The 21059-nt window shown below is 58.3% G+C and overlaps 1 protein-coding gene across 1 annotated transcript; it reads right to left on the bottom strand.

Moving 5' to 3' along the window:
- Nucleotides 1-1115: 1115 nt before the first annotated feature.
- On the bottom strand, nucleotides 1116-2309 carry LOC126443459 (atherin-like). Its single transcript, XM_050090952.1, has one exon. It carries the CDS (start codon nucleotides 2307-2309, stop codon nucleotides 1116-1118), a length of 1194 nt encoding a protein of 397 aa, XP_049946909.1.
- Nucleotides 2310-21059: the final 18750 nt, after the last annotated feature.

Here is a 21059-nt window from a genome sequence, read left to right as displayed (position 1 = left end):
TCCGCCGGTGGACTTGCGGGCCGTTTGCTTTGTGCGGGCCATAGCGGTAGCGGTAGCGGAGCGGCGTGCGTGGAGGTTAGGTGCGGCGCGGCGTCCGGTGCTGCCTAGACAACGGGCCCGCGCGCCTCCGTGCTGCGCTTATATGCCCTCGGTTGCGCGTGGTGGGGGGAGGGCGGGCCAGAGTCTATATAGGGGGGCGGCGGGCGCGCTGGGCGCAGACCGTGATGGCGTCTCGTATGTCTTGCGGGAGCGGGTGCGGTTTGCAGTCGTCAGGTTGTCTCCGCTCAGGTGTAGCTGTGGCCGCGGCGTCCGTGATGCTGCGAGTGAGGTTGTTAAGTGCAGCTTCGGCGCCGAGCGTTGCCGCGTCGGGGGCGTCTTCAAGTTTCTGTGTTACTGTTTCACGGAACGTGTCCCAGTTGATACCGCGCAGGTCCAGCCCTCTGCGCGATTGATGGATGACGTCGGCGTTTAATTCCACTATGACAGGCAAGTGATCGGATAACATCTTCGTAAGGGTGGTGGCTGTTGCGTGTAGACGCGTGCCCTTCATGATCGCGATGTCAAGGACGTCAGGCTGCCCGCCATTTCTGGGGTAAATGGTGGGGCTGTGCGGTCCTATGACTATCGCCTCATGTCTCTCAGCCACGTTGAGCAACCGCCGGCCGCTGGTGTTAGTGAGTCGGCTGTTCCAGGCCGTGTGCTTAGCATTGAAGTCGCCCCCTAGTATCAGCTTACCAGGGAGCGACAGTAAAGCGTTTGCGTCTGCTGCGTTTAGCGCCCTCCTTGGCGGCCTGTATACGGCGCAGAAGGTAATTTTCCCTACTCCCGTTTCGACTGCGACGGCTGCTGCTTCCATCGCTGTCAGTTCTGGAGTAGGTACTTGGTGGTGTGCCAGCGTGCGTCGCACGTACACGGCCGTGCCCCCGCCGTGCGTCGGCCTGTCGTGTCTGTAGCATTTGTAGTTCGCTACACCCACTCGCACGCCTGGCTTGAGGTGGGACTCCGTGACCAGGCAGATGTCGATGTCTTCTTCTCTGATCATCTGCCTGAATTCGGCGCCCTGCTTGTTGAGACCCTCTGCATTGAAGATGCAGATTTTTAGGTTTCTTGCGCGCTCAGGCATGATGAGATACTGCAGGTTTGATGGCGGATGCTACGTGTTGCACCACGGCCATGAGCTCTGACATCTGCTGCAGCATCTTCTCCATGCAGCAGAGAATTCTGTCTATGCGTCCGTCGTCAGCGCTGGGGCCGACAACATGGCGGACGGCCGGCGGCCGGTACGCGCCATCTTGTCGGGTGCCGACATCATGGCGGGGCGCTGCGGCGCGGCTGTCCGGCAGCCGCCATCTTGAACGCGGCGGGTCAGCCATGCTGGCTGCCGCGGGCGCGGGCGGTGCTGGTTGGCTGCCGGTGTTACCTGGCGGAGCTGGAGGCGGGGCTGCCTGCTCTCGTGCGGCGTGCGCGCCATTTTGTCTGTCGACAGCATGGCGGACGGCTGTGTTGTGGCTGTTGGGCTGCCTCCATCTTGGCCGTGGGAAGTCGGTCATGCTGGCTGGGTCGGGCGCCGGCGGAGCTGGTTGGCTCGCGGTGCCCGGCTGCGGCGCAGGGGGCGGAGCTAGCTGGCGTTGCTGCGGCTCAGCGTGCGTCGCTACCTGCTGCTGGCTCGCTGCTGGGCCGGCAGTGGGAGGCCTGCGGGCTCGCGGCGCAGCGATGGGTGGAGCTTGTCCTCCATTGCTTGTGGACGTCTGGACGGCATGAGGAGCAGGCGGGGCAGGGCGGCGAGGGGTGCTATTGTGCGACTGACCTTGTGCAGCTCGCGTGTCCGCATTCCTTCCCCTGCCGCGGCGGGTGCGACGACCTCTCCTTCCTTTGTTCGCGGAGGTGGCCGTCGGCTGGCGGGAACTCGTGGCCGGGTTCCTTTGTGGTTTCTGCTGTGCTTTCCCGCGCGCGCGATCGCCGTAACTCAGGAGCACTGGGCAGCCGCGAAAGCTGGCTACGTGGGCGCCTGAGCACAACTTGCACTTGGGAGTGAAGTCTTGGTGTGGGACACCTTTGAGAGCACACGATTCTGTGGAATGGTTTTCGCCGCACTTTACACAATAGTCCGGCATGCGGCAGTACTTTTTGACGTGTCCGGGTTCGAGGCAGCGATAACATTGCGCGTATGCCGATTTGTTTCTCAGTTCCTCGGCTCGCACCTCCACGTTCCCTATTCTTGTCAGCTGGAACAGTTTCCTGTTTTCAGGCGTGTTATTCGCTATCACAAGCGTCAGGGGGCCGCGACCTCTGGTGCGCAGCGGCTTCATCTTTATCACCTCATCGACGCATTTTCAACCAAGTGCTACAGACGAAGACTTTCCCGACTTGCTGGAAGCACGCAGAGGTGATCGCCCTTCCCAAACCGGGCAAGGACGCACGCCAACCGAAAAACTACCGGCCGATAAGTCTGCTTCCGGCATTGTCGAAGATCTTTGAAAGACTTTATCTAGTCCGCCTACAGGCCCATATGGAAGCGGAAGGCATTTTACCAAACGAGCAGTTCGGCTTCCGGAGACATCACGCAACAACGCACCAACTGCTGCGCCTAACGGAGGAAGCGTTCGGTGCCATCGACCGACGTGAGTACTTCGGCGCTCTCCTACTCGACGTGTCTCGTGCCTTCGACTCCGTGTGGCATGACGGCCTCCTGTTCAAGCTACTTGACCTGGGGGTACCTGTGTCACACGTGAAGCTCATCAAGAGCTACCTAGAGGGCAGAACGTTTCACGTTCGGGTAGATAGTGGAATTTCCACGGAGCGCCAGGTTCTTGCGGGTGTACCTCAAGGCTCGGTCCTTGGGCCGACGCTTTACTCCGTCTACACCGCTGACCTTCCGCATACAGACCGCACACATCTCGCTCTGTATGCGGACGACACAGCGATCTTCAGCCGTAGTTGGTGCGTCAATGCACTCCAGCGGCGACTGCAATCAGCCACAGACGCCCTCACCGAGTGGGCAACAAAGTGGCGCCTAGCATATAATGGGGAGAAATCCCAAGCCCTCATTGTTGCTACGCGCCACGTGCGTGAAGACACTCCAAACGTCGCAGTACGGGGAGTCCCAGTCCCATGGAGTGCTACAGCTAAATACCTGGGGGTCACACTGGACCGTCGACTTACTTGGAGGCAACACATTGAAGAAATTAGGGGGAAAGCACTGGGGCGATTGAAACTGCTATACCCCCTACTAAACCCGACCTCCACGCTTCCGGAGCAGGTCGGCCTCACTCTCTACAAGGCCGCCATTCGACCACTACTGGAATACGCGGCCGTAGTATGGGGTAATACGGCCGAAACAAACCTAAGGAGACTCCAGACAATTCAAAATAGAGCCCTCAGGTTAGCACTCCACCTCCCATGGGACTTCCCGTCGGAGGAATTACACAGGCTTGCAGACGTTCCACCGCTCAGACAGCGATACAAAGTACTGGCGGCCAGCTTCTATGAAAAAGCCGAACTGTCACCAAACCCCCTGGTGCGCGGGCTCGGCAATAGGCCACACTGGCGGGCAACGCTTCGCTGGCCTGACCTGCTGCGACGTCGAATCGACGGACAACAGGATTAAAGAAGAGCTACTCAGCAGTAGCAACGAAGTCAAACTGCCTCACTAAGGTGAGGCAAGCATCATACCAACCTCAGCTCAGGATGCAGAGCAACTTCGACAACCCAAAGCTTCGAAATTAATAAGAATCCAACCTGATGAAGGCAAGATCGCGAAAGGCGATCAGAACTTCACGAAAGAAGACGAGGACCTGTCCCCCGACGGAGGGTAGCACAGGTATTCCTCGACATGATGCAGTGGCTGGGCGCAGACCGTAGCCGACTCGCCAGCCGCTGCAGCTGCTGTTTGTGCACGTTTTGCTTTGCCCGAGGAAGGAAGGATGACAGGCCGCGGCAAGGGAGGAAAGGGGCTCGGCAAGGGTGGCGCCAAGCGGCACCGCAAGGTGTTGCGCGACAACATCCAGGGCATCACGAAGCCCGCCATCCGCCGCCTGGCTCGCAGGGGCGGCGTGAAGCGCATCTCTGGTCTGATCTACGAGGAGACCCGCGGGGTGCTGAAGGTGTTCCTGGAGAACGTGATCCGCGACGCGGTGACGTACACTGAGCACGCCAAGCGCAAGACTGTGACGGCCATGGACGTGGTGTACGCCCTGAAGAGGCAGGGGCGCACCCTGTACGGTTTCGGCGGTTAGGCTGCGTCGCAGCGGGCGCTGGCCTTCCCGCGGCCGTGCTTGTGGGTGGGAGAGACTAGAAAACGGCCCTTTTCAGGGCCACCACACTGTTCGGAAGTTGAAAAGTGCGAAAGAGTCTGTGTTGTTGTTGCTGCGTGTGTGCGCTGTGTTGTTTGTTTCTTTCCGTTTGAGCGACGTGATGTGGCTGGGAGGGGAGAAGGAAAGGAAACGTGTCATGTGGCTGGCTGGCTGTGTGTGTGTGAGAGTGGAGCTGCTTCGTTTGTGTTTGTTATTGTGTGTCTTTGTATCGATCGCGATGGAGATGGCGGGCTGTGTGTTGTTGTGCGAGAGGCGGTGATTATTTGCTTGCGTGGTTTGGCTCTGTGTGTTAGGCGTGTGGGCATAGGCGGCCGGATCAGCTGTTTCGTTCGTGTCGACGGCCGTTGCGGCGCGCGGGAGTGGAGGGCGGTGTGTCGACACGCCTCCCTTTAACAATGGTCATTATTGCTGCCGTTGTCGTTTGGAAGGCGACTGCGACCGTGCAAAATGTGTGTGTGTGTGTGTGTTGGGCCACACGGGCTGTGTGGACGACAAGATGGCGGACGTGCGCCGGCGGCGGCTGTGCTGTGAAAGTGCAAAGTTAAAAACAAAACAAGGTGCGGCGAGGACGACTGAAATTTTGCTTTGGACGTAGGTTTGTGTGGTGGCCCTGAAAAGGGCCGATTGTTGTGGGCCGAGCCGAGCCGGCAAAGCGCGTTGCGTGCAGGGGAGCACGCGGCGCTGCGATTGCCTGGCCTCCTTTAGGCCTTCTTCTCGGTCTTCTTTGGCAGCAGGACGGCCTGGATGTTGGGCAGGACACCACCCTGTGCGATGGTGACGCCCGACAGGAGCTTGTTGAGCTCCTCGTCGTTGCGGATGGCAAGCTGCAGGTGGCGCGGGATGATGCGCGTCTTCTTGTTGTCGCGGGCCGCGTTTCCGGCCAGCTCGAGCACCTCAGCCGCGAGGTACTCCATGACGGCGGCGAGGTAGACGGGCGCCCCGGCGCCGACGCGCTCTGCGTAGTTTCCCTTGCGCAGGAGGCGGTGGATTCTGCCGACCGGGAACTGGAGCCCAGCCCTGCTTGAGCGGGACTTTGACTTGCCCTTGACTTTGCCTCCCTTTCCGCGTCCGGACATGGCGATTGGGCTAGCGACGGTGCACACGAAACGGAAACGAAAACGACCGGTGCGAGCGGCAGCGAGTCGAGCAGCGGAGTGCGTGCCGGCGCAGCAGGGGTGGGGGTGCTTTATGGGCTCGGGTGCGGCGGCCGGTCGCGCGCGCGCCCCATTGGTCGGCGGCCGCAACAGGGCGAGCTGGTAAAGGTGCGGCGGCGGCTGGCGGCGGGTGCCACTGTGTGGGGAGACGCTGACTAGAGCGGAGCGCTTGCTACTGGTGTTGCTGCTGCCGTACGTTCGTTCGAGATGCCGCCCAAGACTAGCGGGAAGGCCGCCAAGAAGGCTGGCAAGGCGCAGAAGAACATTTCGAAGGGCGGCAAGAAGAAGAAGCGCAAGAGGAAGGAGAGCTATGCCATCTACATCTACAAGGTGCTGAAGCAGGTGCACCCTGACACGGGCATCTCGTCGAAGGCGATGAGCATCATGAACAGCTTCGTGAACGACATTTTCGAGCGCATTGCGGCCGAGGCTTCTCGCCTGGCGCACTACAACAAGCGCTCGACCATCACGTCCCGCGAGATCCAGACCGCTGTGCGGCTGTTGCTGCCTGGCGAGCTGGCCAAGCACGCCGTGAGCGAGGGCACGAAGGCGGTGACCAAGTACACGAGCTCCAAGTAAGGAGGTGGCTCTGGAATGGAAGGATGGAGAAGGCTCCTCCGTTGCGAGAGCGGCAAAACGGCCCTTTTCAGGGCCACCAACTTGCCTTTTGCGGGAAGGGCGGAATTGTTGTTGTTGTTTGTGTGGACGGCTGTGATGTATGTGTGCATTTTGATTGTGGGCGCGTCAAAGCGTGTTGCGGGGTACGGCCACGAGGTTGGTCGCCGTGGCGTGGAATGGTGGCACGCCTCGTTGGAGTGGTTTTGACCCATTGGTGTTGGGGTGTGTGTGTGTGTGTTACCTGTCTGCGAGGGGGGACAGTGCGATCGGCGACTTTTGTGTCGCCGTAACGACGGCCGTTTGCGGGTTTGTTTTTTTGCACATCATACATGGCGAGGGTGAAATGTGAAATGTTTTTGTTTGGTTGTTTTTGCCGCCCACTATTCCCTTTGCCGTACGCCGAGTTTGACAATGGTGCGACGCAACTGCAGCGTGGAGGTGTGTGAGTGACGTTGAAATGAACGTGCCATTAAGACGCATTGTTGTTGTATTGTACTGTACGTGTACGGCGACACGCACGATGATGTACCATTCGACTCTGATTTTTGATAGCCGTGTCTGACTGATTGCGTACGACGCACGCACACCGATGTCGTCATTCAAGATGCACGCGTGTCCAGTGCAGTACAGTAAGCGCGACGCTAGACGACGACGACGGCGGCGGCGGTCGTTTGTTTGGCGAATGTCTGTACACGTGTTTGTCTGTGTCCATCCGGTATGTATGTATTTGTTTGTTTGAAAGTGTTTTGTGTGTCGGTGACGTGGTCCGATCCGTCGCCCCCTGAGTAACTGTCGATCGGCGCGATAGACCGGCGTCACGCAACTGAACCGAAGTCTTGGGCACACCCGTCATACTGTTGTACACCGTCGCGCTGAGAACGGTAACGAAAGGTTGACTTTGATCGGTCGAATGTCTGGGCAGAACGTGAGGAATGAGGCAAGAGTGCAAGGAGGAAAGGACAGAGGGGGGGCAAAAGAGAGAGGAAGGGAAAAAGGGGAGAAACGCATTCGTAGAGCAACGGAACGTTCCCGCGTCGGAGGCGTATTGGAGCCGCACTGAAATGCGTTTAACGGCGGCGCGGCTGCAAGTGTCTGCCGTGGTGAACGTTACCTTTGACGGCTGCATTGGGCTTTTGCCTTTGCTTTTGCTTTTGCTTTTGCTTTTGCTTTCGCTTTCGCTTTCCTGGATGTACGTAACGTTTGTTGATATGGTTCTGAGGAAGAGTGTATGACAGTGCCGTGCCGTCCATGTTCGTGTGCCCTCCCATTGTGTGTATGCTATTGTCTGTGTACTTGAATGATGTATGTAGGTGTTGGTGGACATGTTGTACCAGTGGGGGGAAATGGATCGTCGATAGTTGCCGTCACGGTCGAGATGACGCACCCTCCGTACAGAAAGGTGTCGAGAAAGTGTGTGTGTGTGTGTGTGTGCGTCCGTGAATTGGCAGTGTTTGGAGGTGGGCGTGCCCTGCATGTGGCCCGGAAGGCTGTTCGTTTGGCGGTAGTGTTGTGTGGACAGGGGAGGGGCATGCGTAACGCTGCTGGCATGGCATTTCGGGAGATGGGAGGGGGCAAACGAGGAGCGGCGGCCAAAGACGGGACGGGGAGGGGCGCGGTGTGGGTGGCTTGCGCCTGTGCTCGGCGTTGTGGTTTGTGCAAAAGAGGAGGAGAAAAACAATGAGTTGCCAGGGAGGGGAGCGGTGTTGTGTTGTGGTTGTCGTGGTGTAGCCGCAGACGCGGCTGTCAGTGAACGTGGCGAGACGGACGGATATGCGCGGAGGGGCGGGGGCGGCGCATTTCGCCGGTGCCGTGCCGTGCCTGAAAGCCGCGTGGTCGCTGTGTTGTTGGTGGCGTGGGGGCGAGGAGAGTACCGTACGGGTGTGCTTGTGCGCCGGAAATGGCACACTGCGCCTGCCCGTCTTGGAGGCTGATGGCTGTGGTGTGGAAATGGGGCGCGGTGATGTTGAAGCAGTTGAAGAACAGAAAAGAAACCAAGAAAACGGAAGGCGTGATGCGGCGGTGGTGGTGAGAGCGGGAAAAACAAAACAACAAAAAAAAAAAAAAACAACAAAAAAAAAAGAAGGAAAAACAACAAGAAACAAAAAAGAACACAAAACGTCTATCAATATTAAAATGTAAATGGAAATGGAAATGGACCCAGGTATAACCTCCCTGCACAAATAGCAGAGAGTCCGATGATAATAAAAATGTGCCAGAAGAATGTTAACGTCCCTACAAAACAAACCCAACGATAAGATTAATGAAAGAATGAACCGTATGTAACATTGCAACAGACATAATGAAACGTGATAAATTGTATAAGGGCAGCAGCGTTGACCTTTGGCCCTGTATTCAGAATAAAAAGAGCCAAAGATCGTTACCCCAATGAAAAAGACACTGAAACACGTATGTAATGTAACATAGCAGCGATGGCGAGACATTGTAGCATCTGTGACCAGAGAGTTTGCGCTGGACCGCGCGAGTGTTGCGAGCGGTTCTCAGTCAGTCAGTCAGTCAGTCAGTCGTTGCGAGTCTGTAGCTCTGTCTAGTTGAGGGCTGTACTCTGTCAGTAGTCGTCGCGTGCAGTACGCTAATAGTCGTCATGCAGAGCGGTCGGTCAGTAGTAGCAGCCGAGTGCGGTTGTGTGATGTAGGCGGTCGGCAACACTGGTCAAGATGGTGAATAAGGTATACTGTCAATTAATATAATCATTAGATAATGAAGAATTTTATTTATTGTAATTATTCTCCAACAAGTTCCCCAATAATAATTTCTATTTCAAAAGCATTTTTCAAACATTTAATTTTTTTATTGAACTAAAGAGTTCGTTGCACTTCACATTTCATTCCACTTCTTTGAAGAAAAATGTCACTAAAATCACAAAAAAAAGAGAATATTATTATTTGCAATGCAGTTCCTCCAAGCGCTGCGCAACAACAAGAGCAGAAATGTGACATCCATTTATTCTGAGGTAAGACTTTAAATTCTGATTGTTTTGCACAGGGCCAAAGACCGATATTTCGGTTTAATTGAAGTTTCCTGTCGCTGAACGGACTTTAAATGTTGTGAAGAATTTATATTTGAGTCAGATTGCGAATTTCACATTTTTGTTGCCATTTTCAATACCTCTCATTGTGGGCGAGGTTACAATTAGCGCAATGTCCATTAGCGTCCGTAAATAACATTGTCCATTAGTTTAAAATTTGCGGGGAGGTTACAACACACACAAAAAACAAAAAAAAAAAAAAAAAAAAAAAAAAAAAAATTGCATTTATATCCGCCCCTCAATTGTAGATACCCCTTACACAGCTGTGTGCAATGAATGAGTGCTGGCTGGTAATTAATTGCACTCCTTGGAGGGAAATGCCATAGGAAGTAGTCTTTAAAAAGTGAATGTTTTTCGTTAAAAGACAAGAGTTACTTTAGAAAAAAGTAATAGTGGGGCTTTTGTTTGTTGTTGAACAAAATAAGTACAATGAACATACGTTATCAGATTTGCGCAATGCAGCTTCACACTACCTTTTGATTATAACACAATATACTATACATCGTCCCGAACCGTGACCAGAGTCGCGAGACGAGCAGAGCACGCCGCCGACGCCCGCTCAGTACAACCGTCCACCCGCTACTACTGTCGACCGACTACTACCTCTCCCGACTCGCGCTACAATATATATAACAACTGTTCCTGGCGACCCGGTGCGTGCCACTACTGTCGTCTGGCGCGGTCCAAGCGCCGACTAGCAACGATAAATAACTCTCTGGTCAGACAGAGATGCTGTCATGCCTCGCCATCGCTCTGGTAATGAATACGTAGGTGTTGCAGCGTGCGTACCACCGGAACACGCAGTGGCGGAGCCAAAGACTGTGTTGTCGAGGTCGAGTGCGAGCGGGAAGAGAGGCAGCGCCGGCACGGAGATGCAAGCGAGCGCGAGACGCACGGGGGCTGCGGCGTGGCGCGTTTGCGGTCGGCGCCTTTGGTGGCAACGGCCGGGACAAGCAGCGGTGTATGGTGTGGTGCGGGGCGGACAGGGGCGGCGCGACGACGGCATGGGGGCGAAAACGGGACGGGGGACGGCGGATGTTGAGAGGCGTCACGCGCGGACAGGACACAGACACAGAGAGACACACAGATTGGAAAGGGAGGGTGCGCGGTAGTAGTTGGGAATGTGCGTACCGTGCGGGATGGGAGTGGGCGAGGAACACGGTCGTGGCCCCTGTTTTGGGTGCGTGTGGTGACGTCGGTGTGTTGTGGGAAGGGAAGGTGCTGTGGCGGCGGCGCGTAATGGGCGTAGGCCGAAAAGAGAAAGGAACGTGGGCAGTGTGTTGGCAAGCGTCGGTTCGACTGCGACGTTGATGGGCAGGGCAGGGCAAGGTTAATGGTGGTAGGAGTAGGCTTGTGGGCGCAAAAAATCTGCCGCTGCAGGCGGTGCCGTAACCGCCATGGCTGGAAGGAGAGAGGGCCAAAGAAAGAAAGAAAGAAGAAAACAAAAAAAACAAAAAAAAGGAGGGGGGGGGGGCGAAAGTGGAGAGGCGGTGGTGTGAGAAGGGCGGGGGCGGAAGGAAGGCAGGAAGGACAAGAGGCGAGGCGACGGCTTGCTTTGTGTACCGGTCGGTCTCTGGCTATGCTTCGTTTTCTGCAGCAGGGTCGGTGCGCGGCGTGGCTCGCGGCAGTGGGAACGCCTGGCGGCTGGACGGCCAGCAATGCGGTTGGATGGGCGGCCACAGCACCGCACCTGTGCCCGAGGAGGAGACGCTGGCGGCGGGCCCTGAGGTGAGGCCGGCTCGGCTGGGGCTGTGGATGTGTAGGTGTGCGCCGCTGCTGCAACAACGAGTAAAAACGCGAGAAGAAGGGGTGGCGGTAGAGAGGGAGAAAAAAAAAAAAAAAAGGTCGTTGTTGTGTTGATGCGCAGGCAGACGCGTACAGAGAGACGAGCCCAGTCTGCAGCAGGGTGTGGCCGTGCCGAGTGCAGAGCAGCGGCGGCCCGGTTCGGTTCGGTTCGGCCCGGCCCGGCGGGCCGCGCTGTTGTCGCGGACGTGAGCGCCCCCTGGCGGGTGGCCGGAGGCGGCGCGGCGTGTTGGACGTGTGGCTGGTGGCAGTGCACAATTTGCGAGTGGCTGGCGGTGTGGTGTGGCGGTTGGCGCGTCGGGCGGCGGAGAGAGAGAGGGAGGAGAGGTATGTGTTGCGGGCGCCCTTTGCTGCGCTGCGTCGTTGCGTGTGCCGTACAGGGCGGGCGCTTGTCGACTGTGTGGGCGGTGTGGCGAATTGGCGTGAAACGGCTGCCGAGAGGTGTGTGGTAGCGAGCCGGTCGGTGTCAGTGCGAAGGGGAATGTGCGTGCGTTTGGCGGTTTCGGTGTGCTTTTTGCGGCGTGAGAGTGGGAATTAGTGGGGCCGGCTGTTGTGTTGGTTCCTTGTGTCTTGTGTCGCGTAGCTTGATGGCAACGTGGAAGGACGCCGGTTTCGTTTCGAGCCTTGCGTGTGGTTGTCGACGTTGACTGGTTGGCGTGTGCCGATGCACGTGCATGTGTGGGTCGCGAGTGCGTTTTTGGCTGGCTGTGTGTGTGTGTGTGTGTGTGTGTGTGTGTTTTGGGGGGGAAGGGGGAGGCGGTGGTGGAAGTGCAGTCGTTGCCACGGGCGTCGTCGGGTGGGGCTGGGGCTGTGCGTCGTGGCGGAAAGGTGGTAGGTTGCGGGAAGCGAGCCCGTCGTTGACGGTGTCGCGTGAGTTGTGAATCGAGTGGGGCGCGGGGCGCGGGACAGGAGCAGCGTGCCGCTGCGTCGTGGTCGTCAGCAGAGGCTGTGCGTGTGCTTGTCCTTTTTGTGGGCGGTTCGTGCGAGGCGTTTTTGTTTTGTGTTGCCCTAGTTGTTAGTTTATTTTGTTTGTGTTTGTTATTTTGAGACGACGACTGGTTGGTGGCGTGCGCGCGAAGTGGCGGTGTGCGCTTCCCGTGTCGTTTGTGTTGTTTTGTTTTTGTGTGTTTTTTTTGTGTTTTGCACTGGGCCCCGGGTGGGTGGGTGGGTGGGTGCGTGTGTGTCGATTGCCGGCTGGCGAAAGGTGCGCCATCGGCGGGGTGGGTCGCCGGCACAAGTAGAGGCGGCGGCGTTGTTGCTGTTGTTGTGTGGTGTTTGTTTTGTTCGGCTGTGTCGGCGAGCTGTGTTGCGGTGCGTGTGAATGGTGGTGCAAAAGTGCTGGCGTTGGGGCTGCGGCTGCGACGGCGGCGAGCCGCGGGCGCGCATGATAGTGATGTTGTGAACAGCGGCTGTGTACGGTAGTGGTGTTGTTGTAGCACGACGTGCATCCGGGCCGGCGCGGAAAGCGCAGTTGCGGGCGGTTGCCCTTCGGTGCCAGCCATGTCGCGTGAGCGGCGGGTTGCTCTGGTGTCGACACGTGGTGCTCTGGGTTGTTGTGTGGTGCCCTTTGGCCGGTGGGGGTGGTTCGCGTGTGTCTGGTTCGCGCTCGGTATCTGGTCGTGGTCGTGCTGCTCCCCCGTCTGTCGGCGGTTTTCGACGTCGTCTGTACGTTTTTGTTCGTTTGCGGCGTGCCTGCCGACGTCGTCCCGTCGCGACCTTTCAACCGAAAGTGTGGCGCCCGAAGGTGAACGAACGTAACCCTGACCTCGGCGCTTTACGCTGAGCCGAGCGAACCGAACCTAACCCGTGGTGTGGCGAGGTGAGCTCAGCCTGTGAGCCCCTAACGTCTACGTAAGGTAAGCTGTCCGGCTCACGCCTCACGTTTGAACGCTTTTTTTTTTTTTTTTAACCTACGTTTGACGCTTCTTAACCTAGCACTGACCCCTTAACCTAACGTGTAACCTAACCTAACCTAGCCTGTGACGCCTGACGTGTTTGAATGCTTAACCTAAGTTTGACGCTTAACCTAACCCAAGTCCCCTTAACCTAACCCACGTCCACCTAACCTAACCTAACCTAACCTAACCTAGACGTGTAAACGTAATGTGTAACGCGTAACGTGTAAGGTCGGCTGTCGTGTGTGCTGACGGCAGATTGGGTTGGTCTGTAGATTCGGATTGCGGTTTGCCTCGGTCGAGGGGTTGGGTCGGAAGCGGCGAGGGGCGGCGGCGCCTGTTGCGCAGGCGGCGTCCGTTTGCGGCGGGCAATTGTTGAAGAAACGGCTGTGAATGTTGGCGGGCGAGAGGAGGAGGACGGCGCGCGATGTGGCCCGACGGCTGCGGGCCGATCGGGAAACGGCGGGAGGGCGACGGAAGGCGATGGGGCGGCGGAGGCGCGTTTGCACGGCCGTCATCGCCGCACGCCTCGGCTTGTGTGGCTGTGGCGCCGGCCGCGCTGGCCGGGCTGCCGCGGCGACGGTGTGGGAGTTTTGCCGAAGGTTTGGCCATTGTGGCGGGTCGTCGGCTGGGGCTGTGGGGGCGGCATTTGGGCGGGGGCGGCGATTCTCGGCGGGCCGACCCAGGCTGTAGCGCGCGGTAGCTGCAGTTTGGCCGTGGTTTGCGGCGCTGCCGTGGCGACTGGTTGGCGACTGTGGTGTGGCTGTGTGTAGCCCCATCCTCGGTGGTTTGAAAGGCGCGGGCGGTTGTGGCGCAGGTTTGGGGCTGCTCCGCACAGGCTGTCGGACGTTGGGCGGTAGCAAGCGCGGGAGGCGCGGCGCGGCGGCGCGCAGAGTGGCGGCCGCTCTCTCGGCCGTCCGCGCCCGCCCGCGACACTGGCTGGGCCTTGTGATTCTCTGCTCTGCTGCTGTGCTGTGCTTGCGTGCCTGCCTGCCGTCCCGCTCGCTCTCGCTCTCGCTGTGTGTTACGCGCGTCGTCGAAATGGCAGATCAGGCGGCTACGAACGAGACTGCTGCGGCACCCGCCGCCACCGGCACTACGAAGAAGGCCAAGTCTGCGTCGTCTGCGAAGAAGCCGCGCGCCAAGCCTGCGCACCCGCGCACCTCTGAGATGGTGACGGCCGCCATCAAGAGTCTGAAGGAGCGCGGCGGGTCGTCGCTGCAGGCGATCAAGAAGTACATAGCCGCGCACTACAAGCTGGACGCGGAGAAGCTGGCGCCGTTTATCAAGAAGTACCTCAAGTCGGCCGTCGTGGCGGGCGAGCTGGTGCAGACGAAGGGGAAGGGCGCGTCCGGCTCGTTCAAGCTTGCCGGCGCCGGCGGCGGGGGGGCGGCCGAGGGCGGCAAGGCTCGTGCTGGCGGTGCCAAGAAGAAGCGCGCCGCTCCGGCCAGCAAGGAGAAGAAGGGCGCCCGTGCGGCCGGCGCAAAGAAGGCTGGTGGCGTGAAGGCGGCGACCGGTCGGAAGGCGGGCGCCGCCAAGAAGGCGTCTGCGGCGTCGGCCGCTCCCGCGGGTGCGAAGAAGGCGGCTGCGGCCAAGCCGGCCAAGGCCAAGTCGCCGTCGAAGGCGAAGAAGGCCGCCAAGGTTCCGACGAAGAAGCCGAAGGCGCCGCGCCCGAAGAAGGCGACGACGCCGTCTAAGGCGAAGGCTTCGCCCAAGAAGAAGAAGTAGAGTAGAGGAGAAAGAGATGGGAGAAAGGAAGGGTTTGGCGCTTGACTCCGTCGTCCCCACCCCCCGTCGTCGTCTAGTGGCGCGCAAGAGACGCGCGGCCCAAAACGGCCCTTCTCAGGGCCATCAAAGCACGTCGGGGAAGGTTTTGATTGTCGTGTAGCGTCTGGTGTGGGTGTCTGTCTGTCTGGCGTTTCTGTATGCCCGTGGGGATGCTGTTTGCGTGCCGTGGTGGTTGGATTGCGGGGGTCGGTGGCGGGTGTGGGCGGCGGTAGCGGTAAGCGGTGTTGTTGTTGTTGTTGTTGTTGTCGTGGTTGATTGTCGCCGTGTTTGTGGCGGCGGCCGACGGTTGGTTTTCTGTCACGTTGTTTTGTTTGAATACGTTGGTTGGCTTGCCTGCGTTCGTTCTTCTCGGATGTCTGTCTTGTCGAGTCGTGTCTGGTCTTTGTTTTGTTTCTTTGTGTGTGTGTGTTATGTTTTGCAACGGGGGGCACGTTGAGATGTGGAAGGAGTCGGCGGGGGATTTCGGTGGCGTGTAGAGCGAGCGAGCGCGCCTGCCTGGCCGTTGGCCGTCGGAGTTGGAGTGCGGGTTTTTTTTGTTTTCGAAACGAAAGCGGCGGCCGGCCAGCCACCCGTGCGGTGTGACGTCGGCCGTTGGGTATTGTGCGCTTTGAGCGCCGGGGAGGGATGATGTGTGATTGTTGCGCGCTGCTAGCAGGCAGGCAGAGTGAGCGGGTGTGGCGGACGGACGGGAAGTGGTGGTTTTTGTTTTTGGGTTGCGGGGCGAGAGGCAGGCGACCGACAAAGTTTGCTCGCGACGGAGAGATGTTAGTGGCCCTGAAAAGGGCCGTTTTTGTTTGTGCGGTGCGGTGCGGTGCGGTGCCGCGGCGCGGTTTAGGCGCGCTCGCCGCGGATGCGGCGCGCGAGCTGGATGTCCTTGGGCATGATGGTGACGCGCTTGGCGTGGATTGCGCACAGGTTGGTGTCTTCGAAGAGGCCGACGAGGTAGGCCTCGCTGGCCTCCTGCAGGGCCATGACTGCGGAGCTCTGGAAGCGCAGGTCGGTCTTGAAGTCCTGGGCGATCTCGCGCACTAGGCGCTGGAATGGCAGCTTGCGGATGAGCAGCTCTGTGCTCTTCTGGTAGCGCCTGATTTCTCGCAGGGCGACGGTGCCCGGCCTGTAGCGGTGGGGCTTCTTGACGCCTCCGGTGGCGGGCGCGCTCTTCCTCGCCGCCTTGGTGGCGAGCTGTTTGCGCGGCGCCTTTCCGCCGGTGGACTTGCGGGCCGTTTGCTTTGTGCGGGCCATAGCGGTAGCGGTAGCGGAGCGGCGTGCGTGGAGGTTAGGTGCGGCGCGGCGTCCGGTGCTGCCTAGACAACGGGCCCGCGCGCCTCCGTGCTGCGCTTATATGCCCTCGGTTGCGCGTGGTGGGGGGAGGGCGGGCCAGAGTCTATATAGGGGGGCGGCGGGCGCGCTTGCCGACACGCTACAGCGAGTTGCGGAGGCCATGCTGACGGCCACACAAGCGGCCGCTAAACAGCAGCCGAAGTGAGGCGCTCCCTGCGCCGTCCGCGCCGGGAGAAGTGCAGTCGGCTCGACATGGGCCAACACCGCTGCCCGCAAACGCGGTCAGCACAGAAGACAACAAAACCTGAAAAGGGCAACAAGAAGACACTAACAAAAAGTGAAGAAGCAAGAAACTACTAGTCGAGAGATGATATGGAGGCAATGCAGGGGAAGCCTGCAAATACTCCGGCAACCAGGGTTAGAGGGCGAACCCTGTAGAAGATGCTCTAGCTGGCTGGGCGCAGACCGTAGCCGACTCGCCAGCCGCTGCAGCTGCTGTTTGTGCACGTTTTGCTTTGCCCGAGGAAGGAAGGATGACAGGCCGCGGCAAGGGAGGAAAGGGGCTCGGCAAGGGTGGCGCCAAGCGGCACCGCAAGGTGTTGCGCGACAACATCCAGGGCATCACGAAGCCCGCCATCCGCCGCCTGGCTCGCAGGGGCGGCGTGAAGCGCATCTCTGGTCTGATCTACGAGGAGACCCGCGGGGTGCTGAAGGTGTTCCTGGAGAACGTGATCCGCGACGCGGTGACGTACACTGAGCACGCCAAGCGCAAGACTGTGACGGCCATGGACGTGGTGTACGCCCTGAAGAGGCAGGGGCGCACCCTGTACGGTTTCGGCGGTTAGGCTGCGTCGCAGCGGGCGCTGGCCTTCCCGCGGCCGTGCTTGTGGGTGGGAGAGACTAGAAAACGGCCCTTTTCAGGGCCACCACACTGTTCGGAAGTTGAAAAGTGCGAAAGAGTCTGTGTTGTTGTTGCTGCGTGTGTGCGCTGTGTTGTTTGTTTCTTTCCGTTTGAGCGACGTGATGTGGCTGGGAGGGGAGAAGGAAAGGAAACGTGTCATGTGGCTGGCTGGCTGTGTGTGTGTGAGAGTGGAGCTGCTTCGTTTGTGTTTGTTATTGTGTGTCTTTGTATCGATCGCGATGGAGATGGCGGGCTGTGTGTTGTTGTGCGAGAGGCGGTGATTATTTGCTTGCGTGGTTTGGCTCTGTGTGTTAGGCGTGTGGGCATAGGCGGCCGGATCAGCTGTTTCGTTCGTGTCGACGGCCGTTGCGGCGCGCGGGAGTGGAGGGCGGTGTGTCGACACGCCTCCCTTTAACAATGGTCATTATTGCTGCCGTTGTCGTTTGGAAGGCGACTGCGACCGTGCAAAATGTGTGTGTGTGTGTGTGTTGGGCCACACGGGCTGTGTGGACGACAAGATGGCGGACGTGCGCCGGCGGCGGCTGTGCTGTGAAAGTGCAAAGTTAAAAACAAAACAAGGTGCGGCGAGGACGACTGAAATTTTGCTTTGGACGTAGGTTTGTGTGGTGGCCCTGAAAAGGGCCGATTGTTGTGGGCCGAGCCGAGCCGGCAAAGCGCGTTGCGTGCAGGGGAGCACGCGGCGCTGCGATTGCCTGGCCTCCTTTAGGCCTTCTTCTCGGTCTTCTTTGGCAGCAGGACGGCCTGGATGTTGGGCAGGACACCACCCTGTGCGATGGTGACGCCCGACAGGAGCTTGTTGAGCTCCTCGTCGTTGCGGATGGCAAGCTGCAGGTGGCGCGGGATGATGCGCGTCTTCTTGTTGTCGCGGGCCGCGTTTCCGGCCAGCTCGAGCACCTCAGCCGCGAGGTACTCCATGACGGCGGCGAGGTAGACGGGCGCCCCGGCGCCGACGCGCTCTGCGTAGTTTCCCTTGCGCAGGAGGCGGTGGATTCTGCCGACCGGGAACTGGAGCCCAGCCCTGCTTGAGCGGGACTTTGACTTGCCCTTGACTTTGCCTCCCTTTCCGCGTCCGGACATGGCGATTGGGCTAGCGACGGTGCACACGAAACGGAAACGAAAACGACCGGTGCGAGCGGCAGCGAGTCGAGCAGCGGAGTGCGTGCCGGCGCAGCAGGGGTGGGGGTGCTTTATGGGCTCGGGTGCGGCGGCCGGTTGCGCGCGCGCCCCATTGGTCGGCGGCCGCAACAGGGCGAGCTGGTAAAGGTGCGGCGGCGGCTGGCGGCGGGTGCCACTGTGTGGGGAGACGCTGACTAGAGCGGAGCGCTTGCTACTGGTGTTGCTGCTGCCGTACGTTCGTTCGAGATGCCGCCCAAGACTAGCGGGAAGGCCGCCAAGAAGGCTGGCAAGGCGCAGAAGAACATTTCGAAGGGCGACAAGAAGAAGAAGCGCAAGAGGAAGGAGAGCTATGCCATCTACATCTACAAGGTGCTGAAGCAGGTGCACCCTGACACGGGCATCTCGTCGAAGGCGATGAGCATCATGAACAGCTTCGTGAACGACATTTTCGAGCGCATTGCGGCCGAGGCTTCTCGCCTGGCGCACTACAACAAGCGCTCGACCATCACGTCCCGCGAGATCCAGACCGCTGTGCGGCTGTTGCTGCCTGGCGAGCTGGCCAAGCACGCCGTGAGCGAGGGCACGAAGGCGGTGACCAAGTACACGAGCTCCAAGTAAGGAGGTGGCTCTGGAATGGAAGGATGGAGAAGGCTCCTCCGTTGCGAGAGCGGCAAAACGGCCCTTTTCAGGGCCACCAACTTGCCTTTTGCGGGAAGGGCGGAATTGTTGTTGTTGTTTGTGTGGACGGCTGTGATGTATGTGTGCATTTTGATTGTGGGCGCGTCAAAGCGTGTTGCGGGGTACGGCCACGAGGTTGGTCGCCGTGGCGTGGAATGGTGGCACGCCTCGTTGGAGTGGTTTTGACCCATTGGTGTTGGGGTGTGTGTGTGTGTGTGTTACCTGTCTGCGAGGGGGGACAGTGCGATCGGCGACTTTTGTGTCGCCGTAACGACGGCCGTTTGCGGGTTTGTTTTTTTGCACATCATACATGGCGAGGGTGAAATGTGAAATGTTTTTGTTTGGTTGTTTTTGCCGCCCACTATTCCCTTTGCCGTACGCCGAGTTTGACAATGGTGCGACGCAACTGCAGCGTGGAGGTGTGTGAGTGACGTTGAAATGAACGTGCCATTAAGACGCATTGTTGTTGTATTGTACTGTACGTGTACGGCGACACGCACGATGATGTACCATTCGACTCTGATTTTTGATAGCCGTGTCTGACTGATTGCGTACGACGCACGCACACCGATGTCGTCATTCAAGATGCACGCGTGTCCAGTGCAGTACAGTAAGCGCGACGCTAGACGACGACGACGGCGGCGGCGGTCGTTTGTTTGGCGAATGTCTGTACACGTGTTTGTCTGTGTCCATCCGGTATGTATGTATTTGTTTGTTTGAAAGTGTTTTGTGTGTCGGTGACGTGGTCCGATCCGTCGCCCCCTGAGTAACTGTCGATCGGCGCGATAGACCGGCGTCACGCAACTGAACCGAAGTCTTGGGCACACCCGTCATACTGTTGTACACCGTCGCGCTGAGAACGGTAACGAAAGGTTGACTTTGATCGGTCGAATGTCTGGGCAGAACGTGAGGAATGAGGCAAGAGTGCAAGGAGGAAAGGACAGAGGGGGGGCAAAAGAGAGAGGAAGGGAAAAAGGGGAGAAACGCATTCGTAGAGCAACGGAACGTTCCCGCGTCGGAGGCGTATTGGAGCCGCACTGAAATGCGTTTAACGGCGGCGCGGCTGCAAGTGTCTGCCGTGGTGAACGTTACCTTTGACGGCTGCATTGGGCTTTTGCCTTTGCTTTTGCTTTTGCTTTTGCTTTTGCTTTCGCTTTCGCTTTCCCGGATGTACGTAACGTTTGTTGATATGGTTCTGAGGAAGAGTGTATGACAGTGCCGTGCCGTCCATGTTCGTGTGCCCTCCCATTGTGTGTATGCTATTGTCTGTGTACTTGAATGATGTATGTAGGTGTTGGTGGACATGTTGTACCAGTGGGGGGAAATGGATCGTCGATAGTTGCCGTCACGGTCGAGATGACGCACCCTCCGTACAGAAAGGTGTCGAGAAAGTGTGTGTGTGTGTGTGTGTGCGTCCGTGAATTGGCAGTGTTTGGAGGTGGGCGTGCCCTGCATGTGGCCCGGAAGGCTGTTCGTTTGGCGGTAGTGTTGTGTGGACAGGGGAGGGGCATGCGTAACGCTGCTGGCATGGCATTTCGGGAGATGGGAGGGGGCAAACGAGGAGCGGCGGCCAAAGACGGGACGGGGAGGGGCGCGGTGTGGGTGGCTTGCGCCTGTGCTCGGCGTTGTGGTTTGTGCAAAAGAGGAGGAGAAAAACAATGAGTTGCCAGGGAGGGGAGCGGTGTTGTGTTGTGGTTGTCGTGGTGTAGCCGCAGACGCGGCTGTCAGTGAACGTGGCGAGACGGACGGATATGCGCGGAGGGGCGGGGGCGGCGCATTTCGCCGGTGCCGTGCCGTGCCTGAAAGCCGCGTGGTCGCTGTGTTGTTGGTGGCGTGGGGGCGAGGAGAGTACCGTACGGGTGTGCTTGTGCGCCGGAAATGGCACACTGCGCCTGCCCGTCTTGGAGGCTGATGGCTGTGGTGTGGAAATGGGGCGCGGTGATGTTGAAGCAGTTGAAGAACAGAAAAGAAACCAAGAAAACGGAAGGCGTGATGCGGCGGTGGTGGTGAGAGCGGGAAAAACAAAACAACAAAAAAAAAAAAAAAACAACAAAAAAAAAAGAAGGAAAAACAACAAGAAACAAAAAAGAACACAAAACGTCTATCAATATTAAAATGTAAATGGAAATGGAAATGGACCCAGGTATAACCTCCCTGCACAAATAGCAGAGAGTCCGATGATAATAAAAATGTGCCAGAAGAATGTTAACGTCCCTACAAAACAAACCCAACGATAAGATTAATGAAAGAATGAACCGTATGTAACATTGCAACAGACATAATGAAACGTGATAAATTGTATAAGGGCAGCAGCGTTGACCTTTGGCCCTGTATTCAGAATAAAAAGAGCCAAAGATCGTTACCCCAATGAAAAAGACACTGAAACACGTATGTAATGTAACATAGCAGCGATGGCGAGACATTGTAGCATCTGTGACCAGAGAG

The sequence above is a fragment of the Schistocerca serialis genome, unplaced genomic scaffold, assembly GCF_023864345.2.
Source record: "Schistocerca serialis cubense isolate TAMUIC-IGC-003099 unplaced genomic scaffold, iqSchSeri2.2 HiC_scaffold_15, whole genome shotgun sequence".
NCBI classification, from domain to species: domain Eukaryota; kingdom Metazoa; phylum Arthropoda; class Insecta; order Orthoptera; family Acrididae; genus Schistocerca; species Schistocerca serialis.
This window is presented reverse-complemented; position numbering and strand designations above follow the sequence as displayed.